The sequence below is a fragment of the Peromyscus maniculatus genome, chromosome 16, assembly GCF_049852395.1.
Source record: "Peromyscus maniculatus bairdii isolate BWxNUB_F1_BW_parent chromosome 16, HU_Pman_BW_mat_3.1, whole genome shotgun sequence".
Taxonomy (NCBI): Eukaryota; Metazoa; Chordata; class Mammalia; order Rodentia; family Cricetidae; genus Peromyscus; species Peromyscus maniculatus.
In genome coordinates this window covers 58,970,161-58,992,187 of record NC_134867.1, presented here as the reverse complement: position 1 = coordinate 58,992,187, position 22,027 = coordinate 58,970,161, and the positions used below count along the sequence as shown (strand labels likewise).

The following is a 22,027-nucleotide window of genomic DNA, read 5'->3' as shown; positions in this document are numbered from 1 at the left end:
TTGCTTTAATGAGCTAGACCAACCAATTTCGACCTGGAGTCTCTATTCCCACCCCTCTGTAAGTCCCGCCCCACAACAAATCTTAGCTACACCCTACCATTGCCTCTATCTTCAGGGTCTCTGGCTTTCTTACTAACGAATTAGCCAGTTTCCAAAAATCTTGAACTGACTTAAAATGTCCCCATTGTTAACTTTCTCAAAGTAATGTGTCCTGGGGGACACTAGTTACAGTTTTGTATCTGCATTGAGTAAGAACTGATGTGGTGAGAAACAAGGGTTTACTGGTCATGTGACCACCATGTTTGCCCATTTCTAACAGTGAATCACCTTCCGGCCCTCATTCATGGATGCTGCTAAGCAGAAGAGTATCTCTCTAATCATATAAGGCCGTTGCTTTCAAGCATCCTTTCTTTACCATCTACATGGCAAAGCTCTACATAGCTACATTAGCTCTAGCATCAATTCTGACTAATTCTATTAGACTACAAATTCCAAGCTCAGATAAGATCTGAAAACTAATGCCATGATTAGCATGGGCTTCGCCAACACACATGAACAGCCACTTCAGACAGTTACTCTGAAATGACCATCTCCAATGCTGTCCATCTAAGCAAAGGACCATGCTTTTGTGGGGTGCCTGGAGTTGCTTAATGAGCCACTGGATACCTCTCCTTAAAGTCACCTGAGAACAGCATATAAGTTGTAACAAAAGTTTTCCCCAATATACAAAAATTTAAACTTTTTGTAATTCAATAGAATGGTCCAGCAGAATGCAATGAACAGGAGGACCTCTGTGAGTCCAGGAGAGACACTCGCTGATGCATATAGGTCCAACACTCTCAGCCTGCGCCTGCTTTTTATCCCTGAGTCGTCTCTAGTCAAGCAACTTGGAGACCTGGTGTCCCCTGGACTATTCTGTCCTCGAGGGTAGCTGCAGGTCTCGTCTCTGAACAGATTCTCATTCGGAAAACCCTGCACTCATTAGCAGAACGCTGAGAGGTGAGAAGACCTTTGAATTCTGTAGTGATGGGATGGACAAAGAGGAAAGGATGAAGTTCCCAGAGCAGGAGGCTTTGTCAAGACCACACATGTTTGTTGGCTGTGGTGTGCATCCTGGAACTCTGATGCACGGTAGTGCCTATCAAGCATTAACCACACATCTGTATGGCAGAGACAACAGCTGTCCTATGGACTGTGTGGCTTCTGCCACCAGTGGTGGCCAATCTTCCTGCAGGGGCCCTAGAGTGTGGCCCGGCCCACAGAGCAGCTGATAACCCAACACAGTGACCTATGTTAGATAGAACTTTAATGAAAGTCAGCAACAACCTCACCCATCTGCATCCTGGTTGTCCACATAGTGCCTCGGGGCGAGGCGGAAGACATTCACATCCAGGAGAAAAAGCAAATAAAGTCACAGGGCCATTTAGTGTCAACCAGGGACATGAAGCCACCCATTCTGATCCTGGGTTAAACCCATGACTCGCTCCACACACCTTCCCACTAGTGACCCCATCTCTACTACTCACAAGTATGAAATAGGAGTTTGGGTCTAGACAGGCTCCCTGAGGAGTGGGCACACTATGCCCTGCCCAGAAGACTCTACACAAACCACACTGCAGTCTCTCCAGGGAGAAGAGAAGGACTTTGGCCAGAGGCTATTCCCAGAACAACAGGAGTGTGGGTAAACGTCACAAAGAGAGGGTCCACCCCCCTAGACTTCTCTCTCCAGGGTTTGATTTTCAAACACTTTGAAACTCTCTTTTCCTTGTATTCTGGAGTCTGTCAACTATCTTTTCCAGATCATCCAGGGAGCCTGTCTTAAAGCAGATGTGTGCATCTGGAAAACACTCCATATGGTTAGAATTCATTTGCAATTAAATAACTTAAGTTATTTTCTCTAAGCTGTGTGCAATAGACTCACAAAAGCCCTCCGATATTTTCTAATACACTCTGTAGGTCTTTTATCTTGAAAGCAGGAAGTCATAACTGCCAACAGCAATCAGGCTCACACCCACCAGGGCAGAGCATATTAATTTCACAGTTGGCAGGGCATACTCCCCACATCGGTCTTAGCGCAACACAACCAGGTAAGTCACAGAAGACCTGTGACAGCTACACACTGTCCCCCTGCCAGGCTCAGAACGAAACAAGTGCCACCTGGCTGTAGACCAGGAAGCCAGGCAGCACTGGGTTGTCTCCTCCAGATTTGTGTCACTGGCTTTGCAAGTCAGCACATTTCTGAAGCTGTGGGGAATCAAACTTTTCTTTTCACCACAAAAAAAAAGAAGAAGAAGAAAGAGGCAAAAATTCCACTCGATGCTTTGCCAGGGTATAATTCTATGCTAGTTAAATGTAGCAGATTTTAAATCTGCCTGTAGATTGAGTCTACATCAAATCTACTACTTACAGGGGGACTCCAAGAACACTCCCTGACTACATCAGTTTCTTGTTCTGTGAGACTGTATATAACAGTAGGGTATAGAGCTTATGCCTGTAAGCCCAGCACTTGGGAGGATGAAGTGAACTGAAGGCCAGCCTGGGGTATATAATGGGTCCTGGGATAGCTTTGGCTACAGCAATTGCCTCACCAGCCTATAGCCATCATGAAGCCATTCTTTCTGGGCATATTCTGATACACAGACTCCTGAACTATCTCTGAATAGATTCACAAAACTCTTGAACACACCCAGTATTTACAATACAGTCCTGTGTCATCAACAGCAGAAACACACCCTGGGAAATGCATTGTGCATGTTATATGGTTGCTAAGGTGACTATGACATCACTAAGTGACATGATCTCCAGGGCCTTAGTTGTTTACACAGCCCACTGTGATGCAGCACCTGACTATACACACTTGAAAGTCTCTTGAATGCCAGTGTCCTCTCCAATAAACAACCTCAATACTTTTAATTCTTTACTCAGTGAGTTTTGGGGTGATAATGAAATAAGATCAACTATCTAATAATTACAAAGAAGGACTCTTAATTTCCTTAATTTTGGAATGGATCTATGAGACTATCATGCACCAGAAATATATCCTACCAATAACAGACAAAGAATCTGAGAGGCAAAGGTAGGGGGAACATTTGGGAGCTGGATGGCAACAGGCACTGAGCAGGAGGAATTAGAGCCCTGCTGTTGGATCTGTAGTCCTAGCTCAATGCGCTGTAGCACTTACTCGGAAGCTCCTGGTGGCTGCATTGGGAGCATCCCTGTAGCCACACTGGTATAAACACAGCAGCCAGTCTTGGAGAAGACCCTGGTGCCTCCTGAATGTTTCAGGTGCAGGTCCCTGTCCATTGTGTGCATACACACACACCTGCTTACACAAACTATTAGTGAGATTTGAAAGGTTTGATCTGGCTCCTTATCAGGAAGTCAGCCAGTGACATCCTGTCTTACTGAGGTCTACTCATTGCCCTGTTTCTTTCAAATTTAGAGGTATACCCAGTGCTCCAAGGAAGGACCATAGGATGAAGAGCCAAGTTCCTAGACAACCATGCCAATAGATCCATTGGCTGACTTGTCCAAGGAATCGTTCAGAACCTGAAGTAGAGAAAGACAGCACACTCATTCTGGCACCCTCAGAGACACTGGAATAGTGCCTCTTGACCAGTGCCTGGAATCAGGAAAGCATTTGCAGGAGGTGAAGGAAGATAACAGTCTAAAAAGCAAAACAGGATGAAAAGGAGAAAAGAGAGAGATAAGAACCTTGACGTTCCCCAGGCTTGTTAATGCCAGGTAAAACATTACAGGTGACAGAAGTCAAAGAGCCTTCTTCATGAAGGACATAAAACTAACTTCAAACATCTCCCACAGGGCCCTTCGGTTCCAGCTCACTGGGCCTGTGGAGTATGTCAGAGACCCTGCCTTTCTGCTTCCACCAGAAGCCTGCCCATCACAAGGACAGAAAGCTCTGCTGTAGTCAGAAGTGACCCCAGGCCACCACCACGCTGCCCGTATCTATACCCTACAACTGGCCCTTAAAATCCAGTAAACCACCAACCAGAATCGAGGCAAACACCTTGTGCTACCCTGGGCCACTCAGGGTGCAGCACTTGACCACTTAAATTTTTTTCCTCAAGGTTTTCACAGAACAGCCAAGAAAGTTATCTCAGTGCCCTCACCCAACGCCTAGAGTGCTACTGCTTATTTACAATCTGTTTTTAATCTCAAAATTCTCAAGATTGCATTTGAATGTTGTAAACCACACCACCAAATGTTAGTGTTCACTCTACAATTAAAAATAACATTTTTTTTTAATGTCTGATCATTGTGAGGGGACTCCCACTGGACGTGGCCAGTTTTTCTCGTGCCTTTGCTGGTTCCTGATTAAATCCTGTGGATTCAGGTTCTGGAGACCTGCTTGAGTAACTCCATAAATCACAGTCAGGATCACATTCTGTCAGTCAGCAGGTGGCTTTGTTATTGACCCCACCAGAGTTGACCATCAGAGGATCCATCAATGCCAGCATCTATTTCACCACATGGGGCCGAAGCTGGGCTGCAAGAGGCCAAGTCACCCACAAATTACAACTCGTTGACATCAGGGAACTCTGCACAGGTCAGTGAAGAAGCCCTTGATAGTAGTGCAAGCAAGAATCAGGAGGCTCTACAACTGCCGGTGTGGAAGTGTCTGCGCTTTCATGAGTCACAGACCTTCCCTGGGACTCTCACTAAGTAGACAAGGCCAATGTCTTTGCCCTTTCAGTGGCAGGGACTTATCCATACACCCAGGAAACCAATGTCAGATTCTGATGTCATTCTGATGGCAACATCACCATCTCACTTGTAAAAGGAACTCAGAGTTAGCCCTTGCCAAGTCCAGCCTACTGGATCCCATTTCTGGCCTGATTCTCCCAACACATATGAAAGGATCATCCAGATTTTCAGGGTAACCAGCTGTGAAGGCTCCCGATGCTCCTAATGGGTGAGTCAGATCCCACAGCTGCCATGGACCCATCCGGTAGCATGTTAGTTTCCAGCCACACTTCCTGACAGTTCACAAGGGCCACCAAAGGCAAAGAGAGCAGTAATTCTTTTCTGACTTTAAAAGCTGATGTTTCTGGGCCCCTCAGGACAGCGCAGGGGCAGCCTCCTAGACTGTGAGTCTAAGAAGGACCCGCGTGAAATATTCTAGGGAAAGCCATGTCTCCATTCAAAGGTTTGATTTTCTCTGGGATGGTTTTAACAGAAGTCTTTCTGCATTTGCCTCATCGAGGGCTTGAATGGAGAGCAAGGCATGTGTTTTCTGAGAATGAGAGGCCTGGTCTTGTTGAATAGCTGCTTGTTTCGTTCGGCCTGTTGCTTTTAGCTAATCCATCTGTAATTTGTAATAAAATCCATCTGTAATTTATGAATGGCTTGATAAGAAGGAGGTGTATCTTTCCAGACTAATGCATTTTTCAGGAATTCTAGATAATATATTTCAGGCTACCCTCACTGGAGCACAACTGTCCCAAACTTGCAGGGATTTTTTATTTTCAAACTTGGAAAGAAGAGCCTTTGGTAGACACAGGATCAGACAGCAGCCCATGGCCCTACAAATGTTGAACTCTGAACAAATGCTGGCCTTTATTAAACTATGGAGGTCCTTCTAGAACACTCATTCAAGGCTGCATGAGCAAGTACAGTTCAGCCTCTCCAGCTTTCGGGCATGCTGGCCCTGACCTAGGAGCAGCCACTCACATGGCAAGAACCACAAGCCAAAACAGACCTCTTTTCTTCATAACCTATCCAGCCTCAGACATTCTGCTTCAACCACAAAAGAAACCACCAGCTAAGCAAGACAGCAAGAAGAGGTTGAACCGGTTTCTGAGGATTTCATGGTTAAGTTGTTTCAGTGTCAAATTATTTGTGCAACAGTATGTCTCAGCCTTTTGAACCAGGCACCGGCGAGGCTACTGGAGGGAAGGCTCCGAAGAGGAATCCAACCCCAAATGTGCCCCGTGGTCTCACTGGGGTTTAAAGACACTCTGTGAGTGAAGCCAGCCTTCAAGAGAAGGGGTGACTCACCTTTCCCCAAAGCGGGGAGAAGGGGAGATGGAAGTCGCCTAAGGAAGACAAGGTATGTCACCTAATCACCTTTACCCCAAGGGAGCAGGAAGCAAGAGCACCTGGCAGAGGGGAGGAGGACACAGGCCAGGAGAGAAGCCGGTGGAAGTGGTCACCCTTTGCAGCCGCCATCTTGGAAGAGAAAAAGGTAACTGTGTAAGGACAGACAGATTCGTGTGGTGATTCTGTGTTCCCCCAATATATTGTGCATCCTAATAAACTTGTCTGGGGTCAGAGGACAGTACGGTCACTAGATAGACATAGAGGCCAGAAAATGGTGGCACTCACACACGCCTTTAATCCTATCACTTGGGAAGCAGAGATCCACCCAGATCTCTGTGAGTTCAAAGCCACACTGGAAACATCCAGGCGTGGTAACAAGAGCCTTTAATCCCAGGAAGTGATGGCAGGAGGCAGAAAGGTATATAAGGTGTGAGGACCAGGAACTAGTCTGGTTAAGCTTTTAGGCTTTTGAGCAGCAGTTCAGCTGAGATCCATCTGGATGAGGACTCAGAGGTTTCCAGTCTGAGGAAACAGGATCAACTGAGGAATTGGCAAGGTGAGGAAGCTGTGGCTTCTTCTGTTCCTCTGATCTTCCAGCTTTCACCCCAATAACTGGCACTGGGTTTGTTTTTATTAACGAGACCTTCTAACAATTCGTGCTACAGATTTGTTGAAGCGGCACTGAGGGCCCAGGCTGAGAAACACAGCTGTGATGGTAGAGACAACACAGGGTGGCTTAGCTCTTTCTCTCCCCTGGTCCAGCTAATTAGAGGCCAGCGAGGGAGCTCTAAGCAGCTGGGTGGTCCTGGTGGAACCAGTGAAGGAAGTTCAGAGAGGGGAGGTAGTGTGAGTGCATGTCTGGGTTGAAGCAGAGAAGAAACAAGCCAAGGGTGGCCTCGGGACTCTGCCGAGGGCAAAGGCCTGCAGAGCTGGGGCCTGACAAGGTCTGGAAGCAGGCTTATGGTGTGAGGATTAGAAGAAACAACATATCCTGCCAACAGACAGAGGAGTTCAGAACTCCAGCTTGAGCAAGGTTCAGCTTTAGCCTAACTCTAGGTTTATGATAAGACCTAGCAGTTAGAGACTAGGAGGCAGGGCTAGCAAATGGGCCATCGTCGTGGAGATTGACACGGCCCAGGATGCCTGGTGTGTGAGATAAACTACTAGATATGTGCACTCATGTTCCTGGACTGGGGGAGCAGCTGAAAGGCCGGTGGCTATAACCAAAGGGGATGTCTGCACCACAGTGCTGGTGGCAATGGTGTGCACCGCACCCAACTTAGATCAAGCTATCATTGAGCTACTGAGCACATAAACAACCTTCATAACTAAAATACAATGCAAAGGCGTCATGAAGCAAAACTCGGACCTTGGTTCAATTCTGGATCCATTTCAGCCCCACAACTTGAGGGGAAAGCACAGAGGACTGGATTTGTAGAAAGCCATAAAAATTACTAAAATAGATACCAGTCTAGTCTGCACGAAAATTAACTAGGATGCAACATGGTTTCCAAGACAAAATTTTAGCAAATGAAGACTGACTGGCCCAGCTGTACCTGTGGGCTGCTCACTATCAAAGTTGAGACATGCACAGTCCTGACCCCAGGGGCCTGCCTATATATGACTAGGTTACTCTGGAGCCAGCTGCTGGAAAAACTAAGACAGCAGTGAAGAATTCTGAAATAAACGATAGACCAGTGTTCTAGAAAATGAACAGACTCATGACATCACTTCCCTGAGATGAGAAGAGGGGGAGACAGACTGATGTCCCAGAAAGTGGATTGTGCATGAAGATCAGAGGAGACATTCAGATGGATGGGAAGAAGCCGAGGCCACTGCCCAGGAACTGAGTTTTTGCTTAGTCTAGTGCTTCTGAGTCCAAACTTTTCATATCTGGTTGAGCAACAGTACTCAGAGCCCTTAGGTCCTGTCCAACCTCCAGGACTCTCTGGAATGTTCCTCCTCCTCCTCATGTTACTTCACCATTTCAGCTTGACAATACTGTCTTATCACCAGGCTTCCCCATCTGCTTATTTAAGATTACTATACAGTTTATCTTTTAATAATTTGTGATTATCTCATTCTGTCCTCTCAAAATTCATACATTGGTGTCTTAACCCCAGAACCTCAGAATGGGGCTATATTGGTGTATAGGGTCCTTAAAGAGATAATCAAGTTTAAATGAGGCTATCAGGGTGTGCCCTCATCCAACCCAACTGGTGTCCTTTCAGAAGGAAGGAGTGTGGACCCACAGACTCTTGCTGCCTCTGTCTGGTGTGAGACAGAGGGAAGTCTGGGTGAAGACAGAAGAGCAGACCGTCTGCAAACACAGAGGCTTCTCAGGGTTCAAACCTGCCCACACTTTGCTCCTAGACCACCACACTCCAGAACCATCGGAAACACGTTTGTTGTGCAAGCCCTCCCCACCCCTGTTGGTGGCCGCCCTACCCAACGCTAGTCAGATGCACTGTGGTCCATTTAGCCGCTTCCTGGTTTAATTCCCCACTAGTGAGCACATTTCATGCCAGTGATCCTCCTTGTCCATCTTGCCGCCCCCCCCCCATGCTAGAGACCTCTGGGTCCTATGCCTGCCAAACCACAGGCACTGGAGGAATAGATTAACAACTATCGAGTTCTATTTTTAGGTAAAGAGTATTTGGACCTGAGAGGTCTAAGCCAACAAAGGAGGCCTTCTGGAATTTGGATTGAAATCCTTGTCTTCAGCAGAAGAAAGAATGGATTCTCCCTTGGTTTCAAACAGCACTGGTGGACTACCAGACACTGTCAGCCGCAGCATCAAACAGCTCCTGCAAGGCCTCTCGCCGAGCGCTGACGCTGAGGTTGTGTTATTTATTTCTGTTTTTAAAGGCAAATGCTTTCCTGTGAATGAGGACCTGCACCATTCTGAATGCCCCTTTCGTTCGACCGAATTATCCACTCAACCATTGCCCTGAACAAGAAATGGCTGGGTTCTTTTGTTTGTTTGTTTGTTTTAAGTCTCAAAAGCAACAGATAGAGAAAACATGGCAATCACTCATGGACAATTTTCCGAAAATTCTTATTATTTTCATTGACAATGAAATATAGCATTTTCTGAGTCTATGCTCCCTGGATATCATGCATTATCTAGTCAGTGTTTTGAGGTATGGCCTACATCATATGCCGAAAGTTCAGCTAGGGACCTCTTCAAGTATCCTTTATTCATTATGAATGGTAAGTGGAGATCATGTATTGTAACAGAGAGCTTTGACAGTCACGGATCCAAAAACTCCTTCAGAAAGAAACCAAATAATGTCACGGTGCCTAAAACCAACAATGAGTCAGAGCATGGATTTCTTTGATTCCCAAGCCCTAATCTGTAACACTTGGGAGGCCACATCACACATGTACAGACATGTACGCATCAACACTTTCAAACACACTCATACACTCCCATTAAAGGTGGAAGAAGAAAGTGATTATCTATGAAAAGGTAAGAAAATTCCTAGTTTTAAAACTAATGTCAGATCAAGAGTATAAAATAAAAATATGAAATTCAAATACAAGACATGTACACCAGTCAGTAAAATGTTTGTGTCTGACTGATTATATGATCTTCAGGAGTGAACATGTCTGAAATAAATATCCTTTCCTACATTGCCCTTATCTTACATGTGCAGTAGTCCCCCTACCTCCCATCCAAAGCTTAACTTTCCCAGGTTCAATTACCTGTAAGCAACTATATCCTCTGAAAAGTTAAGTGGAAAATTCCAGAAATAAACAATTCATAGTGAAAATGGGCATTGTTCTGTAAAGTGTATGAACTCTCCCATTATCCCATTCCATCCTGCCCAAGATAGAAACGATACCTTCATTCAGTGTATCTATTGTGTATACACTACACGCTACCCACTTGTTACCTAGTAACTTTTTGAGTCATCCAATTGGCTCTTGCAAGTATCTAGGTACTTTTGTTCTAGTAACATCTTCTTACACATAGTATCCTACTACTAGGATCACTATGCCTATTAGCTAATCACCTGCACATTGTATCCACTCCTAGTCTTACCCTAAGAAGAAGAGTAAATACAGTACAAGTTATTCTGAGAGGTAGGAGAGAGCAGTTACATTCACATTACTATTATCATGCATTGTTAAAACTTTTTTATTTATTATAGTTAGTGCTAAAGTCTTATGGTACCTAACCTATGAGTTCTAAATGATCACAGGTATCTAAACAGAGAGAAAAGCATGATGTGTATAGAATCTGGTACCATCTGTGATTTCAGGTTCTACTTGGCTCTTGGAACATGCTCCCTGCGGATAAAGGGACTTTCTATACTACCAGTGTGTGCCAAGTTTGATCCTTGGTTCCCTCTTCTTCTCTCTCCCAATCTTCTCCTACTATGCTTTCTAGAATTCAATCCTCACTCTGTAGAACGACTCCCCAAAACCATATCTAACTCCTGTTCCCTCTTCCAGCTTTCAGACCCTCATCTCTACTCACCTACAAAATGTTTCCATGCAACACCGCATCGTTGCCTGGAGCCCAGCATACCTAAGGAAGAGCATATTACCTCCCCCGCAGCCAGCTTCGTTGGCTCATTGTTTTGTCCTTCCACCCCCTGTTCTGGTATAAAACACTGTCAACTGTCTGCACCAGAAACACTGATTGGAAAAACCTATCACGGTCATGAGCTTTAACATATACTCACCTTTCTCTGAGAAACACCACCAGGCCAATGTGTTTCAACACATGGTATACAAAAACAAAGCACGGCTCTTTGCCCTGTTACATTTGGGCTACCGCCCAACCACATTCTGAAATAACTGCATTCTTGTGCATTATTTTTTTTTTAACCATCAAGTAAATGTATTCAAGCAACAGCTCATAAGAAATAGCTGCTCTTCTTTCAATAAGTAAAACAATATGACCAGACAACATCAATGTCCACACAGCAGCACACACGTAGGCAAATATGGAGCAGAGATGGAAGGCAGGGATCTCGTATATCACAAAACATTCCAGAGTATTCCAAGAAAAGTGCAAGACTTGAGGACACACAGCGGCCCATGGGAGCCACTGTTTATAAGGGTCTGAGTCCATTACGCTGTTCCCAGATAAAAGGCTATGAAATTCCTAACGGGGCCAGTTCTACCATCTCGGCCACCATATTTGCTTATTAGCGGGTGACGGTCTCCAGATGTAAACACAGACGCTGCCCACATGGGGATGGGAAGGAGCAGGAAGCCACAAACACCACCAGCTGCAGTCTGGGCCACCAGCATGTGCATTAGTTTAGCGATGGGAACAAGATGAAGGCTTGTGAGCACATGTGTGTGACAGAACCACAGCCCTCTTGGGACATGTGGCTTCGGTGAAGACATGAACCAAGTGAGCAAGAAGTACCTGTGGCGGTCTCATTAAATGGTCCTGGACCCTTAATGGGAAAACCATCACTCTCGATCCATTCACCTCCTAAATCGGGGAAATGCAACTGGATAGTTAGAAACAAGGTCTGCGGGATTCTCAGAAGTTCCGTACATCTTAGTGACTAGTCAAACGGTCTTTCAGAAGGCTGGGCTCAGGCTGGGAACAACTCCACACCTAAGCTTTAGTTGTAGGGTCTGCACATGGCTAGTTGAGCCATGTTGAAGAACATTGGACAAAATGTTTATAAACTGCACCAAAACTACTCCCCAAATTGGAAAACACACACACACACACACACACAAAAAAAAAAAAAAAAAAACCTCTCTCCTAATTTTCATCTTTGGTCTTGCCATTACAAGCCTACCATGTGGATTGTTTGGGAATCGTTTGGTTATTCTAATTTTAATTTTTAAGTTATATTTATTTATTGGGGTGTGTGCATTCCACACTGTGCATGTGTGGATCAGAGGATAACATACAGAAGTCAGTTCTCTCCTTCCACTGTGTGGGCTCCAGGGATCAAACCCAGGTCATCAGTCTTGGTGGCATGTGCCTTTACCCACAGAGCCATCTCACCCGTCCATTAATTCTGTGTTTTGATTGGCATGAAGAAGCAAGGAGAGAGTGCTCTCCCAGTCTAATCAGCACAGCACAGCCTCCCGTTCTGGGCCAGACTTACCGGGTGGGCTCTCAGCTCTGTAAACCGGGCGGCTCACTCCGCTGTGGTTCTCTGCGGTAACCAGCACAAAGTACACCACCCCTGGCTCTGCAACACACGGTTCACATCAAACCACCGTCCCAGGCCTCCAGAAACACACACTTCCTTCATTAACCGTCTCACTTACACCAGTTATAACCAAGTATAAAAGCCCAGATACAGCAGCAAGTCCAACAGTAGCTTTCTCTTTGGTTTTAGGAAAATCGCTAACATTCTCCCCATGCAGCAGAAACATGGCTGACCCTAAGAACACCAGCTGTGGTTAGTACAGAGTGCAGGCAAGTGTAACAAACCTGGATCCCTACACCACTGATAACAGACTCAAGGTTTTTAATATGAGCCCAGCTGAGGGATTAGAACTCACTAACCACACAGTATCTGAACACAGTGTCACAAACTACTAACACTGAACATAGACGCTCCAAATGGAAAGATCTAGAAAAAATAAATAAATAAATAAATATCAATGAAACTCATAAAATCTTTATTGCTCTACATAAAGCTCTGTGGAATTTTTCTTTTTCACAGTAAAATGTTCCCCAGGCTATGTCTGCATGTGGTTTTTGACTACTTCAACTAAAAAAGAAAAAAAAAAGTTAGAAAAATATTTCCTGGAATTCTGAAAATGCTAATCTTGAAATAATTAGGCTTTGCTTTTTCACTTTGGTCTCGGGGTCAAGGCAAGCAGCAGAGGTCTCCTTGGCTGAACCCCTGAAGCTGCTGGGATTCAAAAGGAAACCCACAGGACCACAGCCCAAAGAGGACACACCCCGAACTTAGAGTTTTCAAAACCAAAACTAAACAATACCAATTTTCCTCAAAATGACTGTCTTTTGACAGGTGGGCAGGGAGTCATTCCTTAAAGAGATTAAAGTCTGTGAGCATGGGGAGAGATGAAGGCTTGGAGAGATGGGTGTTTGCCCTGTTGAAAACCCAAGTGATAATGGCATTTCTCAAAGTCAGGGGTGTTTTTTAAATACAAAGCCTCATTCATCTTTGAGCCAGAAGTTCAAGACCATCTGGGACACCTGCTATGCTCAAGCCTGACTTGTGTCTCTCTATGGCAGGAGCTGGTGGCATTTAGGGTCTGGCACAAGCTGCCGAGCTAACAGGGAAATGTTCCAGGTCCCACCGGAATACAGAACTGTGCTTTGCCAGGCTTTCTTCACTCTGGACTCTTGAATTTCCCAGCAAAGGAGTCCACATGTCTCTGACTCCCATCCAGTTAACTCATAGTTTACTTGGGAGATGTTGTTTAGTGGGTGGTACAGCTCTTTGTCGCGTGTTTTTCTTCTCGACAGCAAACACAATAACCCAGCATGTAAGCAAATATGGCCTTGCTCATGCCTTTGGCCTGATGGCATCCACACTTAACCTCACAGCTGGAATGGGGGTGGGAGCCACAGCACTTCAGAGGACTGTGTGTTTAGCTGGAGGCAGGAAGAAGGGAAGCTGGACACCTCTATGTCTGCTTTATTCACTTTCTGCTCAGTTACCCAAAGAATACAGTGGTACCCAGCAGAAGGTGGAGAAGGAGTAAATCCAGAGACTCAGCCTGGGCATTGATGCCGAGGGGTCAACTAGAATTCATGCCAGGACCAGAATGCTGACATGGCACAAGAAATGCCTGCTTTTCTGTAGCTGGCTCTGTAGCAAGCACCCTCATGCCCAGTCTCCGAGTTGTGACCTAATATGATGATAGGAATTTCAGCAGAAGAAAAGAGGGTATAAAGGCAGCATCTCAAAGGCAGAGTCCAGACCCCCAAAGCTTAAAATGTTCCCAGTTTCCAGAATTAACTGAAAATAAAGTTCCAGTTTCAGAAAAGGTTATCCTGTCCACATGCCTGATCTTCTACATGCCTTCACAGTGACATGATACATTAGACTTTGGGCACTTCAGGGGTTAGGGGCCCCAGCCCCCCATGCAGGTAAAAGCCTGCATATAATAACTTTGACCTTCCCAAAAATCTTAGCTACAAAGAGCTTGCCGCTGACTGGAAGCCTCGTGGACCACAGGAGTCAAGTGATACCTATTCCCATTTCACATGTATCACGGTGAACGACAGGTAAATCAGAGCGACAAGATATAATTTTCTTACTGAGATGTGTGATTTACCGTGGAGGTGGACTGTGCACAGAGAGAGGTGGCCGACATTGCGAGGGTCCGTTTTCTGCAGTCATGATTTAATACCACAGCCTTTGTTTATACATCTCTTGTAAAAGGCACAAAGGTAAGGGTTGCTGCTCTAACATCTTCTCTGTTGCTGTGGTAATACACTCTGACCCAAAGCAACCTCTCTTACACTTCCAGGTCACACTCCATCACTGAGGGAAATCAGGACAGGAACTCAAGCAGGGGCTCAAAGCAGAACCCCTGGGGAAAGGCTGCTTGCTGTGCGTTCTCTGGCTCACCTTTGGACTTATTTAGCTTTTTTTTACATGGCTCAGGACCACCTGCCTAGGGATGTTGCTGCCCACAGTGGGCTGGGTCCTCTTATACCAATTAATACTCAAGACAATCTCCCACAGGCATGCCCACAGGCCAACTTGATCTTGGTGACTTCTCAGCTAAGGCTCTCCTCTCAGATGCCTCTAGCCTGGGTCGTGTTGACGATTAAGACTAATTGAGACAGGCGCTGTGTGTGGTTCTAAGTGTTTGCATGTATAATTGATAAATGCTAGCTTTAAACAGATTTGTATATTACATTATAGTAGTAGATGATAATGCAGAGTTTTTTATGTATTTTCTGCATTTTGACACAACCAACTTTTTCATGGTATCACGAGGCTTTGCAGTTCTTCAGCAAGCTTTTCTTTCCAATTGTCACAAGTCCCCACCCCCCAAAAAAAATTCCACATATGAGCAGACCCACATAGTTTAAACCAAAGTTGTTCAAGGGTCAGCTGTACTTAATTATTAAATGGCTGCTGAATGGGAAAATGTTCATATTAGGCTATTAAACCATCTAATAGTCAAGTTTCTATAAGACCAAAAAATAAAGGAGCAGTACGTTTTCCAAAGCACATTCAAAAACTAAAACTTTCAATTTCATCTTGAGGTTAGGAATGCTCGGGTTAAGTGTGTGGGCAAGAAGCCTGAGGTAAATCCAAACGGCCTCACGGTGAAGCCTCGAGGAATAACCTGCTGTGTCTGCGAACTCAGCTTCCTGTTGCCAGCGAGTCCTGGGCAGCCAGGGCGGGCCAGCCACACTCTGACTTGCTGACAGTTATCTAAGACCACAGCTGCAAATGTTGATGCGAGCAGGAAGTTAGTTGCGAGCGGGAAGAAGAGCAAGTCACTTACCCACATCCTCAATAAGGAAGGAGTTTGTCTCCGCATTCACCTTGATGTACTTAAGACTTTTCAGTGCCTTCCCATAGGCAATGTTGTAATACTCCACGGGTCTACTGGTGGCATCTTTGGGTGGGTCCCATGTGACCTTCAGGCCCATTTTAGTGGACAGCAGTTTCACATGCCTTGGCTTCAGTGGGTGGTCAACTATACAAACAGTGCAACTATCAACTTCACAACGAGGGCAGACTGGGGGAAGAAGTTTTTGATGTTCCCTGACATTGTTAGTAAGAATGTAAATGACATTTGATCTGCCTGATCCTAAAGATTCGAGTGCAATCATGTTTGCACACCATCACAGCATGACAGCGAAACAAACATGCCAATCCCACATGGGGCTCTGTAGTTTGGATCACTGTGGGTGGTAAATTTAAACCAAACCGGGGGGGGGGGGCGGGGGGAGTTAAAATAAACCCTTGGTGTTTCTTGCCTTGATTATGCGGACATGTCAGGGCAAGCGAAACAAAGGAGTAATTTCATAGATTCTCCAGAAGCAGTTGTTCACTACATCTGTTCCCGGGGTCATGTACGTTAAGTTGGACAGCTTTGGAACACCTTGAAGGCGGCAGTATGACCAGAGTTAGGAAGAATATCCACTATACTTAAAGGGAGGAGATAAAAGTGCTGATTTCCATGAAGAAAATAAACCAAGGCCATCACAAGGTTAAAGGGGACATAAAACTCTGCTTTTATCTGTATATATACTTTATTTTTAAATTGTTCCATATTTTCCCAGAAGAAGAAAAAATAGACCATTAAGTAGGACCATTGTGAAGATGGAATGTTGGCTCAGTGCTTCTGAACACAGTCTGCTCTTGCAAAGGACACATGCAGGTCCCCAGCACCCACATGGTACAGGATCATCTGTAGCCCCAGTTCCAAAGGATCCCACACCCACTAATGGCCTCCGCCGGCACTGCACCGCATGAGCATGATGATGCCCTTGCAAAAATGCAAACAAAATAGTTCCACACATAAAATAATTTTTAAAAGTACCATTGTATCTTCAATTATGAGGTCTTAAAGTTTTCTTCATTTTCAAAATCGCCAAGATAACACATAACGTTTTACCTAACAACGTCTCTCAGTTCACTGCGTAACTAGAACTGTAGTGCAAGATGGTGGCAATGAGTGCTAGATATTCACAAAGCAATCGCAACAGCTGAACAGATTTTCAGCTCATTTGGGCAATAAGATAACTGACTATTCAGTAACACAAAGAACTTTCAGAAAAAAAAAACTCCAAAAAATGTAACCAAAGTGGTGGTGGTGGGGGGGACGCATGGGGAGAAACCCTTAATTTTAATAGCATTAAGAAAAATGCACTTGGACTCTCATAGAGGAAGTGGAAGCCAATGTTTTCCTGAGGACACACACATACACGGGTTAGCATGTGATTTTGATACCAATGAACCTGCTGAACAGAAGAACACAGGTGACTGTAACATTCGCCACACATTCCCTCCCTGAACATTGCCCCACCGCCTCTGGAGGAAAGCATGTTGGGAGTATTCACAACATGCGTAAAGAGGATGGATGTGATGCCTTTGGAAGCGTTAGAGGAAGGATGTTCAGTCTGGGGACAAAAAAACAAGATGTTAGGTGATGTTCATTGACCACAATCCACAGAGGACCCCTCCCAACTCCGGATATGAGGCTCTGAAGTGCCATGGAGGAGAATTCACAGGTAAACCATCTTCAAGCCATAGAGACAGAACGCCAATGCTTCCTGGGCATGAGAAATGAGCCGTACTTGCTTTTCCCAAGTCAGAAAACAGTTCATCGTTGCCATCTAGAAAGAAGAGCCATCTACAAACGTTCGCTTTACTTCCCTGCTGTGCCTCTGTCCTAACCAACTTCCTGGTTATACTAACCAACCAGGAGAGAGTCAACTTAGAAACAGGAGGGCCTTCTCTTGGTCATGGTATGGGAAGTGTCTGTCGATGATTGGTTGTTCCTGTGGCCCTTGGATCTGTGGTGAGGCAGCCACAGTGGTGGAATCGTATGGTATAATAACGCGCCCTACCTCTCAGTGGCCAGGAAGCAAAAGAGATGGGTCCCACTGTCCCCTTCCAGGGCAAAACTCTAATGGCCTAAAATCTCCCATTAGGTCCCACCTCTTACAGATTCCACAGCCTCCCAACACCTCCATGAGCTAGAGAGCAAGCCTTTAACAGAGAACCCCTGCAGACTCATCTAAGCCACAGCAGTCTTGTCGTTTAGACTTCATACAATAATCCTTTTCCAAACCAAAGTTGGCCAAGGTCTCCTCCCCGCCTTCTTGGAAGAAAGCGGGAACTGAACCCTCATGTGCTTTCTTGGGGATGTTTGCATTCTCATGACAAAAACAGAACCAGAGAAATAGCTTTCTAGGCCTTCCCGAGTGCCACTGGTAGAAATCACTTTTGAGCATAAAGGGTTTGGGGGCACCCTGAAGTCATGTCTCAGAGGCAGCCCTAGAATCATTTTGGAATTAAGGTTTTTCAAAACTCATTAGGTCAACATACCACCTCCCCTTCCTCCCAAAATACACACAGGGCCAATGAAATGTAGCCTTTGACCTGATTCCATGTTCTCATTTCCTAGATTTCCATCGGCTTTGATATTTCAGACTGACATCATTTCCAGCATCTCCTAGTAAACATGGATAACTAAGACAAGAGGATGAGATGGTAAACAAGAACAACCTTGTGGGCCACGCAGGCCCCACAATAATTGCCTCCTCCATCAGTGCCTGGGTACTGGGTACCAACCCGGTACAGAGAGGTCAGTCCTTCCAGAAAGTGCATACCACTATGCAGATTTAGGGTCACAGTAGGCTGGTACCTGGACTAGAAACATGACAACATGTCTTACTTCTGATGATCATTTTGAAGGGCTAGCGATTCTAATCTCTAAATATGAAATAAAGTCACGAAGGGGTAGAGGTTGCTGGAATTCCAGGCTGGGTTCCAGACTCTGGCTAGGAAATGAGCATTCCGATAGCATGAAGTTGAACTACCACACAGAGGCCCTTATTTATTTATGGCACCAGGGATCAAATCAAGGGCCTTGTACTTCTAGGCAAGTGTTCTACCATTGAGTTATATTTGCAGCACACACACACACACACACACACACACACACACACACACACACACGTTATTTCCAGACAGGTTCTTCCTAAGTTTCCTTTGAGCTCATTCTATAGTTCAGCTAGGCCTTGACCCCACTCTCCTGCCTCAGCCTCCCACGTAGCTGGCGCTACAGGCCTGATCCGCCAGGCCCAGGCTCTTCTTAAGTGCCCAGGATACAGCTGGAGCACACAGCCTTTGAAAAATAGTTTTCTATACACGTCTCAGGAAGGACAGTGGTGCAGCTTGACAGCTGTCTGTCCCAGGAGCTCTGTCTGTCTGTCAGGAACCAGACAAACTCAAATGTCAATGCTGCAGTATTATGAAGTGTAATGGGGTGGGGGGAGAGTAGGACCCCAGCAAGCTGCTTTTCATCTCCGAGGCATGCTAAGTGAGGAGGTGTGCTTAAGCCACGGCTGAAGGGGGGGGCTTGGGGTTAGATTCGAAAAATTTTCTGGCTGCAACCTGCCCCTCCCCCGCATCCCAGGCTGGCTTTGAAGTCAAGACGGGAAGGTGCTTCATCATGAGGCAGCAGCCAACTCTAGTCAGCTAGGGCTCCAGCAATTCCTTACTGTGGCAAAATCATGCCAGTAGTTCATGCCAGGAGACTTTGTCTAGACTTGAGAATATTCTGCCAGTTTCTAAATAGCAAAATGCTGTTCTGGTGAAATTTCAGGTAGCCACCCATTGCCACACTTCTGTATCTCAGCTGCCACAAGATATCTACTTGCTTATTTAGGCATCAGTCTAGTTCCAAACCTCAAGACTAACCCAAGAGGACTCCAAGAGGGCTATTTGCTTCAAAAGTCAAAGTGCAGCTCCTGGGAGCCAGTATGGTTCAAGGTCAAAGGATCAAGCTATCAGTAGTCAAGACAGATGCTAGATTCCAGCATGTCTGCAATGACTGTCCTTGGGAAGACTTCAGCTTCTGAGAACAGAACTCAGAGGACCTCCAGCATTAAGGCCCAACCTTAACCCCAAGCCAGAGCTAAGTCCTCGGGGCCAGCCTGCCCAAAGTCTACAGTGGCCATTCCAGAGTAGGCAGGTCCCACCCTTGGCTGGCCCCCGCTCTGCCTTCCTCCTCTGATATGTCCTGGCACCCATCACTAACCACACACTGGCAATAAGTGAAGGAAACGGTGTGTGATAACCACATCAACCCAGGGTTCTCCTACCAACTGCTCACAAGAGCCAGGAAGGTGTAGCAAAGGATGCCTGTGGATTTGGGGTCAAAGTCTAGTTTCAGGCACCTATTGACAACACAGCCCTCAGGCTCCAGACTGGCAGGTGTGCAGAGATCCTTCTCCTAAGAAGACAGAAGTCATTTCAACTCTTCCTGCACTCTGTTTACTTTGCGGGGGGGGGGGGGGGAGGCACATATACCCCATAGGGCATGTGTCAAGGTCAGAGGGAAGTTCACAGGAGTCCATTCTCCCCTCCCACCACATTGGATTGAATTCAGGTGGTCAGGCTTTCTGGCCGACACCTTCACCCACTAAACCAGCTCCAAGACAGAAATGTTAGTTTGGGGTTAAATATCTCAATTCTTAAGCTAATTAGCAATTAATTCCACTTTTAAAAACAGTGTGGGAACACATACACACACAACCTGTAGGCCAGACCAAGTCCACTGATGTCGGGTCAGCAACCTCTAGTTTGACCGAGATCTCCTAGTTGCTGACCCAGACAACCTTCCAGCATCCTTTGGTCCTTTGCAGTACAGAGATGCCTCTGTGAGTATGCGTCCATGAGGAAAGACTGCAAGGGATGAGGATTAAAACGGAGAAGGAGGCAGAACTCGCCACCCGTGCATGATAGAGGATGTACAGATCAGTCCAGTTATCACCTTCCATATCCAGACATCCCTCCCTTCCCGAGAAACACAAGGACTCTGGAGATGGCTTGACCTGGGCTACAAAGAGTTAACAGAGACAGGGGTGGGTGGGTAGAGAGGGTGTGGGGTGCTACCCAGGCTTAGTGACTAGCAAAACTAATGACTTGCACATCCATGTGTGGCCTAAGGGCTCCAGGTACACCTCAGCTCTGTGTGAGCTGCAGACCGACCTCACCATCTCAGTGTTCAGTGTCTCGGTCCAGATAAGCCTGGCCTGAGCACTGGAGCCAGATGCTCAGAACCCTCCTTGCATCCCAGGCCAGTCCATGTTGGGTCAAAACACAGGTTTTCACTAATGAGAGCCATGTGGAGAGCAACAACGTCTCAGAAGACAGAAACCGGGTCCAAAGCATGGTCAGTAAAACCACCCAATACAGGCAGCATCTATGAAGAAGCCATGCTCAGAAAAATGGATTCAAAGTTATAACGGATTCCTTCCAGGTTTTGTTTTCTTTTTTAAAGTATAGTAGCTTCGTCAGGTAAAGAGAAAAAGGAAGGTGTGTGTGGAGAAACAGCTGGAGGAACGGGAGGGAGACGAGAAGAAGGCAGGCCAGAGAAAGGTTTCCAGGGAACACCAACCCAAGAAGAAACAAGGCAGGAATGTCCTCCTGTTTGGCCCACTCACTTTGAATTGCTACAATGTAATTTTGCAGCTGAATGATTTTAGCCCAAATTGTTACAGCACAGAAAGCGCTGGATCAAGCTGGCTCTCAAGGAGCATTAGATGAATTAGGTCCATACTGAAGTTTGACTTACAGGCAGCTTACCATCTAGAAAGAAAGGAAAGCCGATAATCACGCAACCATGCTCCACCTCGGGGTCTGCCCCAGAGAGCCACTGCAGACAGAATCGTTCTAGATCCCAAAGTTAAACCCCACAGCTGTAGAGAAAACCACTATGAAAATATTGACCAGAGAGAGAGGAGCAGATACTTGCTCAACCAACCAACCGCACAATGATGATTTTAAAAGAAATACTAATTCCCTGATACTCACCCAAGTACTTACTGAAGAAATTTACGTAACTAAAAGTGAGTTTGATTGGGCTGAAAAAAAAATCTCAAAAGTAATTTAAGTGACTCACTGGTTCTCCAGAGACCTGGTCATACTCTGCTATGATAGTCATGGGTTCTTAGAGCCATCTTCAAGTCTTCGATAGCAAACACTATCTGCATGCGAGCGAGCGAGAGAGAAGAGCCACGTGTTTCCTCCGCGTCAATAAATAACAAACCAGGCATCACCTTTATTCTGTCTGACAGGTGTATAAGGGAACTTCTCTATGTATTTATTTTAGACACCTAAATTCAACACCAAATGGAGGGAGAAAAAAAATGGGTCAAAAATGAAAACATCAAGTTCACTGCTGATGACACTGAATCAGAGAATGTGGCTTTCGTGTGTCTCCACCACCCTCCTTCCTGCTTCTCTGTCCATTTTCTCAAGCTCTGGACCATCAGACAAGCCCAGGTGAGCTGTGA

General features: G+C 45.7%; 1 protein-coding gene across 5 annotated transcripts in view; it reads right to left on the bottom strand.

Moving 5' to 3' along the window:
- The window catches only part of Fndc1 (fibronectin type III domain containing 1), an 89,050-nt gene that overhangs the window by 51,660 nt on the left and 15,363 nt on the right, over positions 1-22,027 (bottom strand). For 2 of the 5 annotated variants that reach the window (XM_076552870.1, XM_076552872.1), the window contains exons 1-3: positions 15,496-15,890; positions 12,153-12,239; positions 11,450-11,518 (exon numbers count right to left, since the gene is read on the bottom strand). The exons of 1 other annotated variant lie outside the window; for it this stretch is intronic. In XM_076552870.1, the coding sequence (XP_076408985.1) occupies positions 11,450-11,518; positions 12,153-12,239; positions 15,496-15,826 (487 nt within the window). In that variant the 5' untranslated portion in view covers positions 15,827-15,890. Of the gene's footprint in view, positions 1-11,449; positions 11,519-12,152; positions 12,240-15,495; positions 15,893-22,027 lie in introns of those variants that run through there. 2 more of the 5 variants (XM_042262385.2, XM_076552871.1) reach the window with 2 other exon arrangements.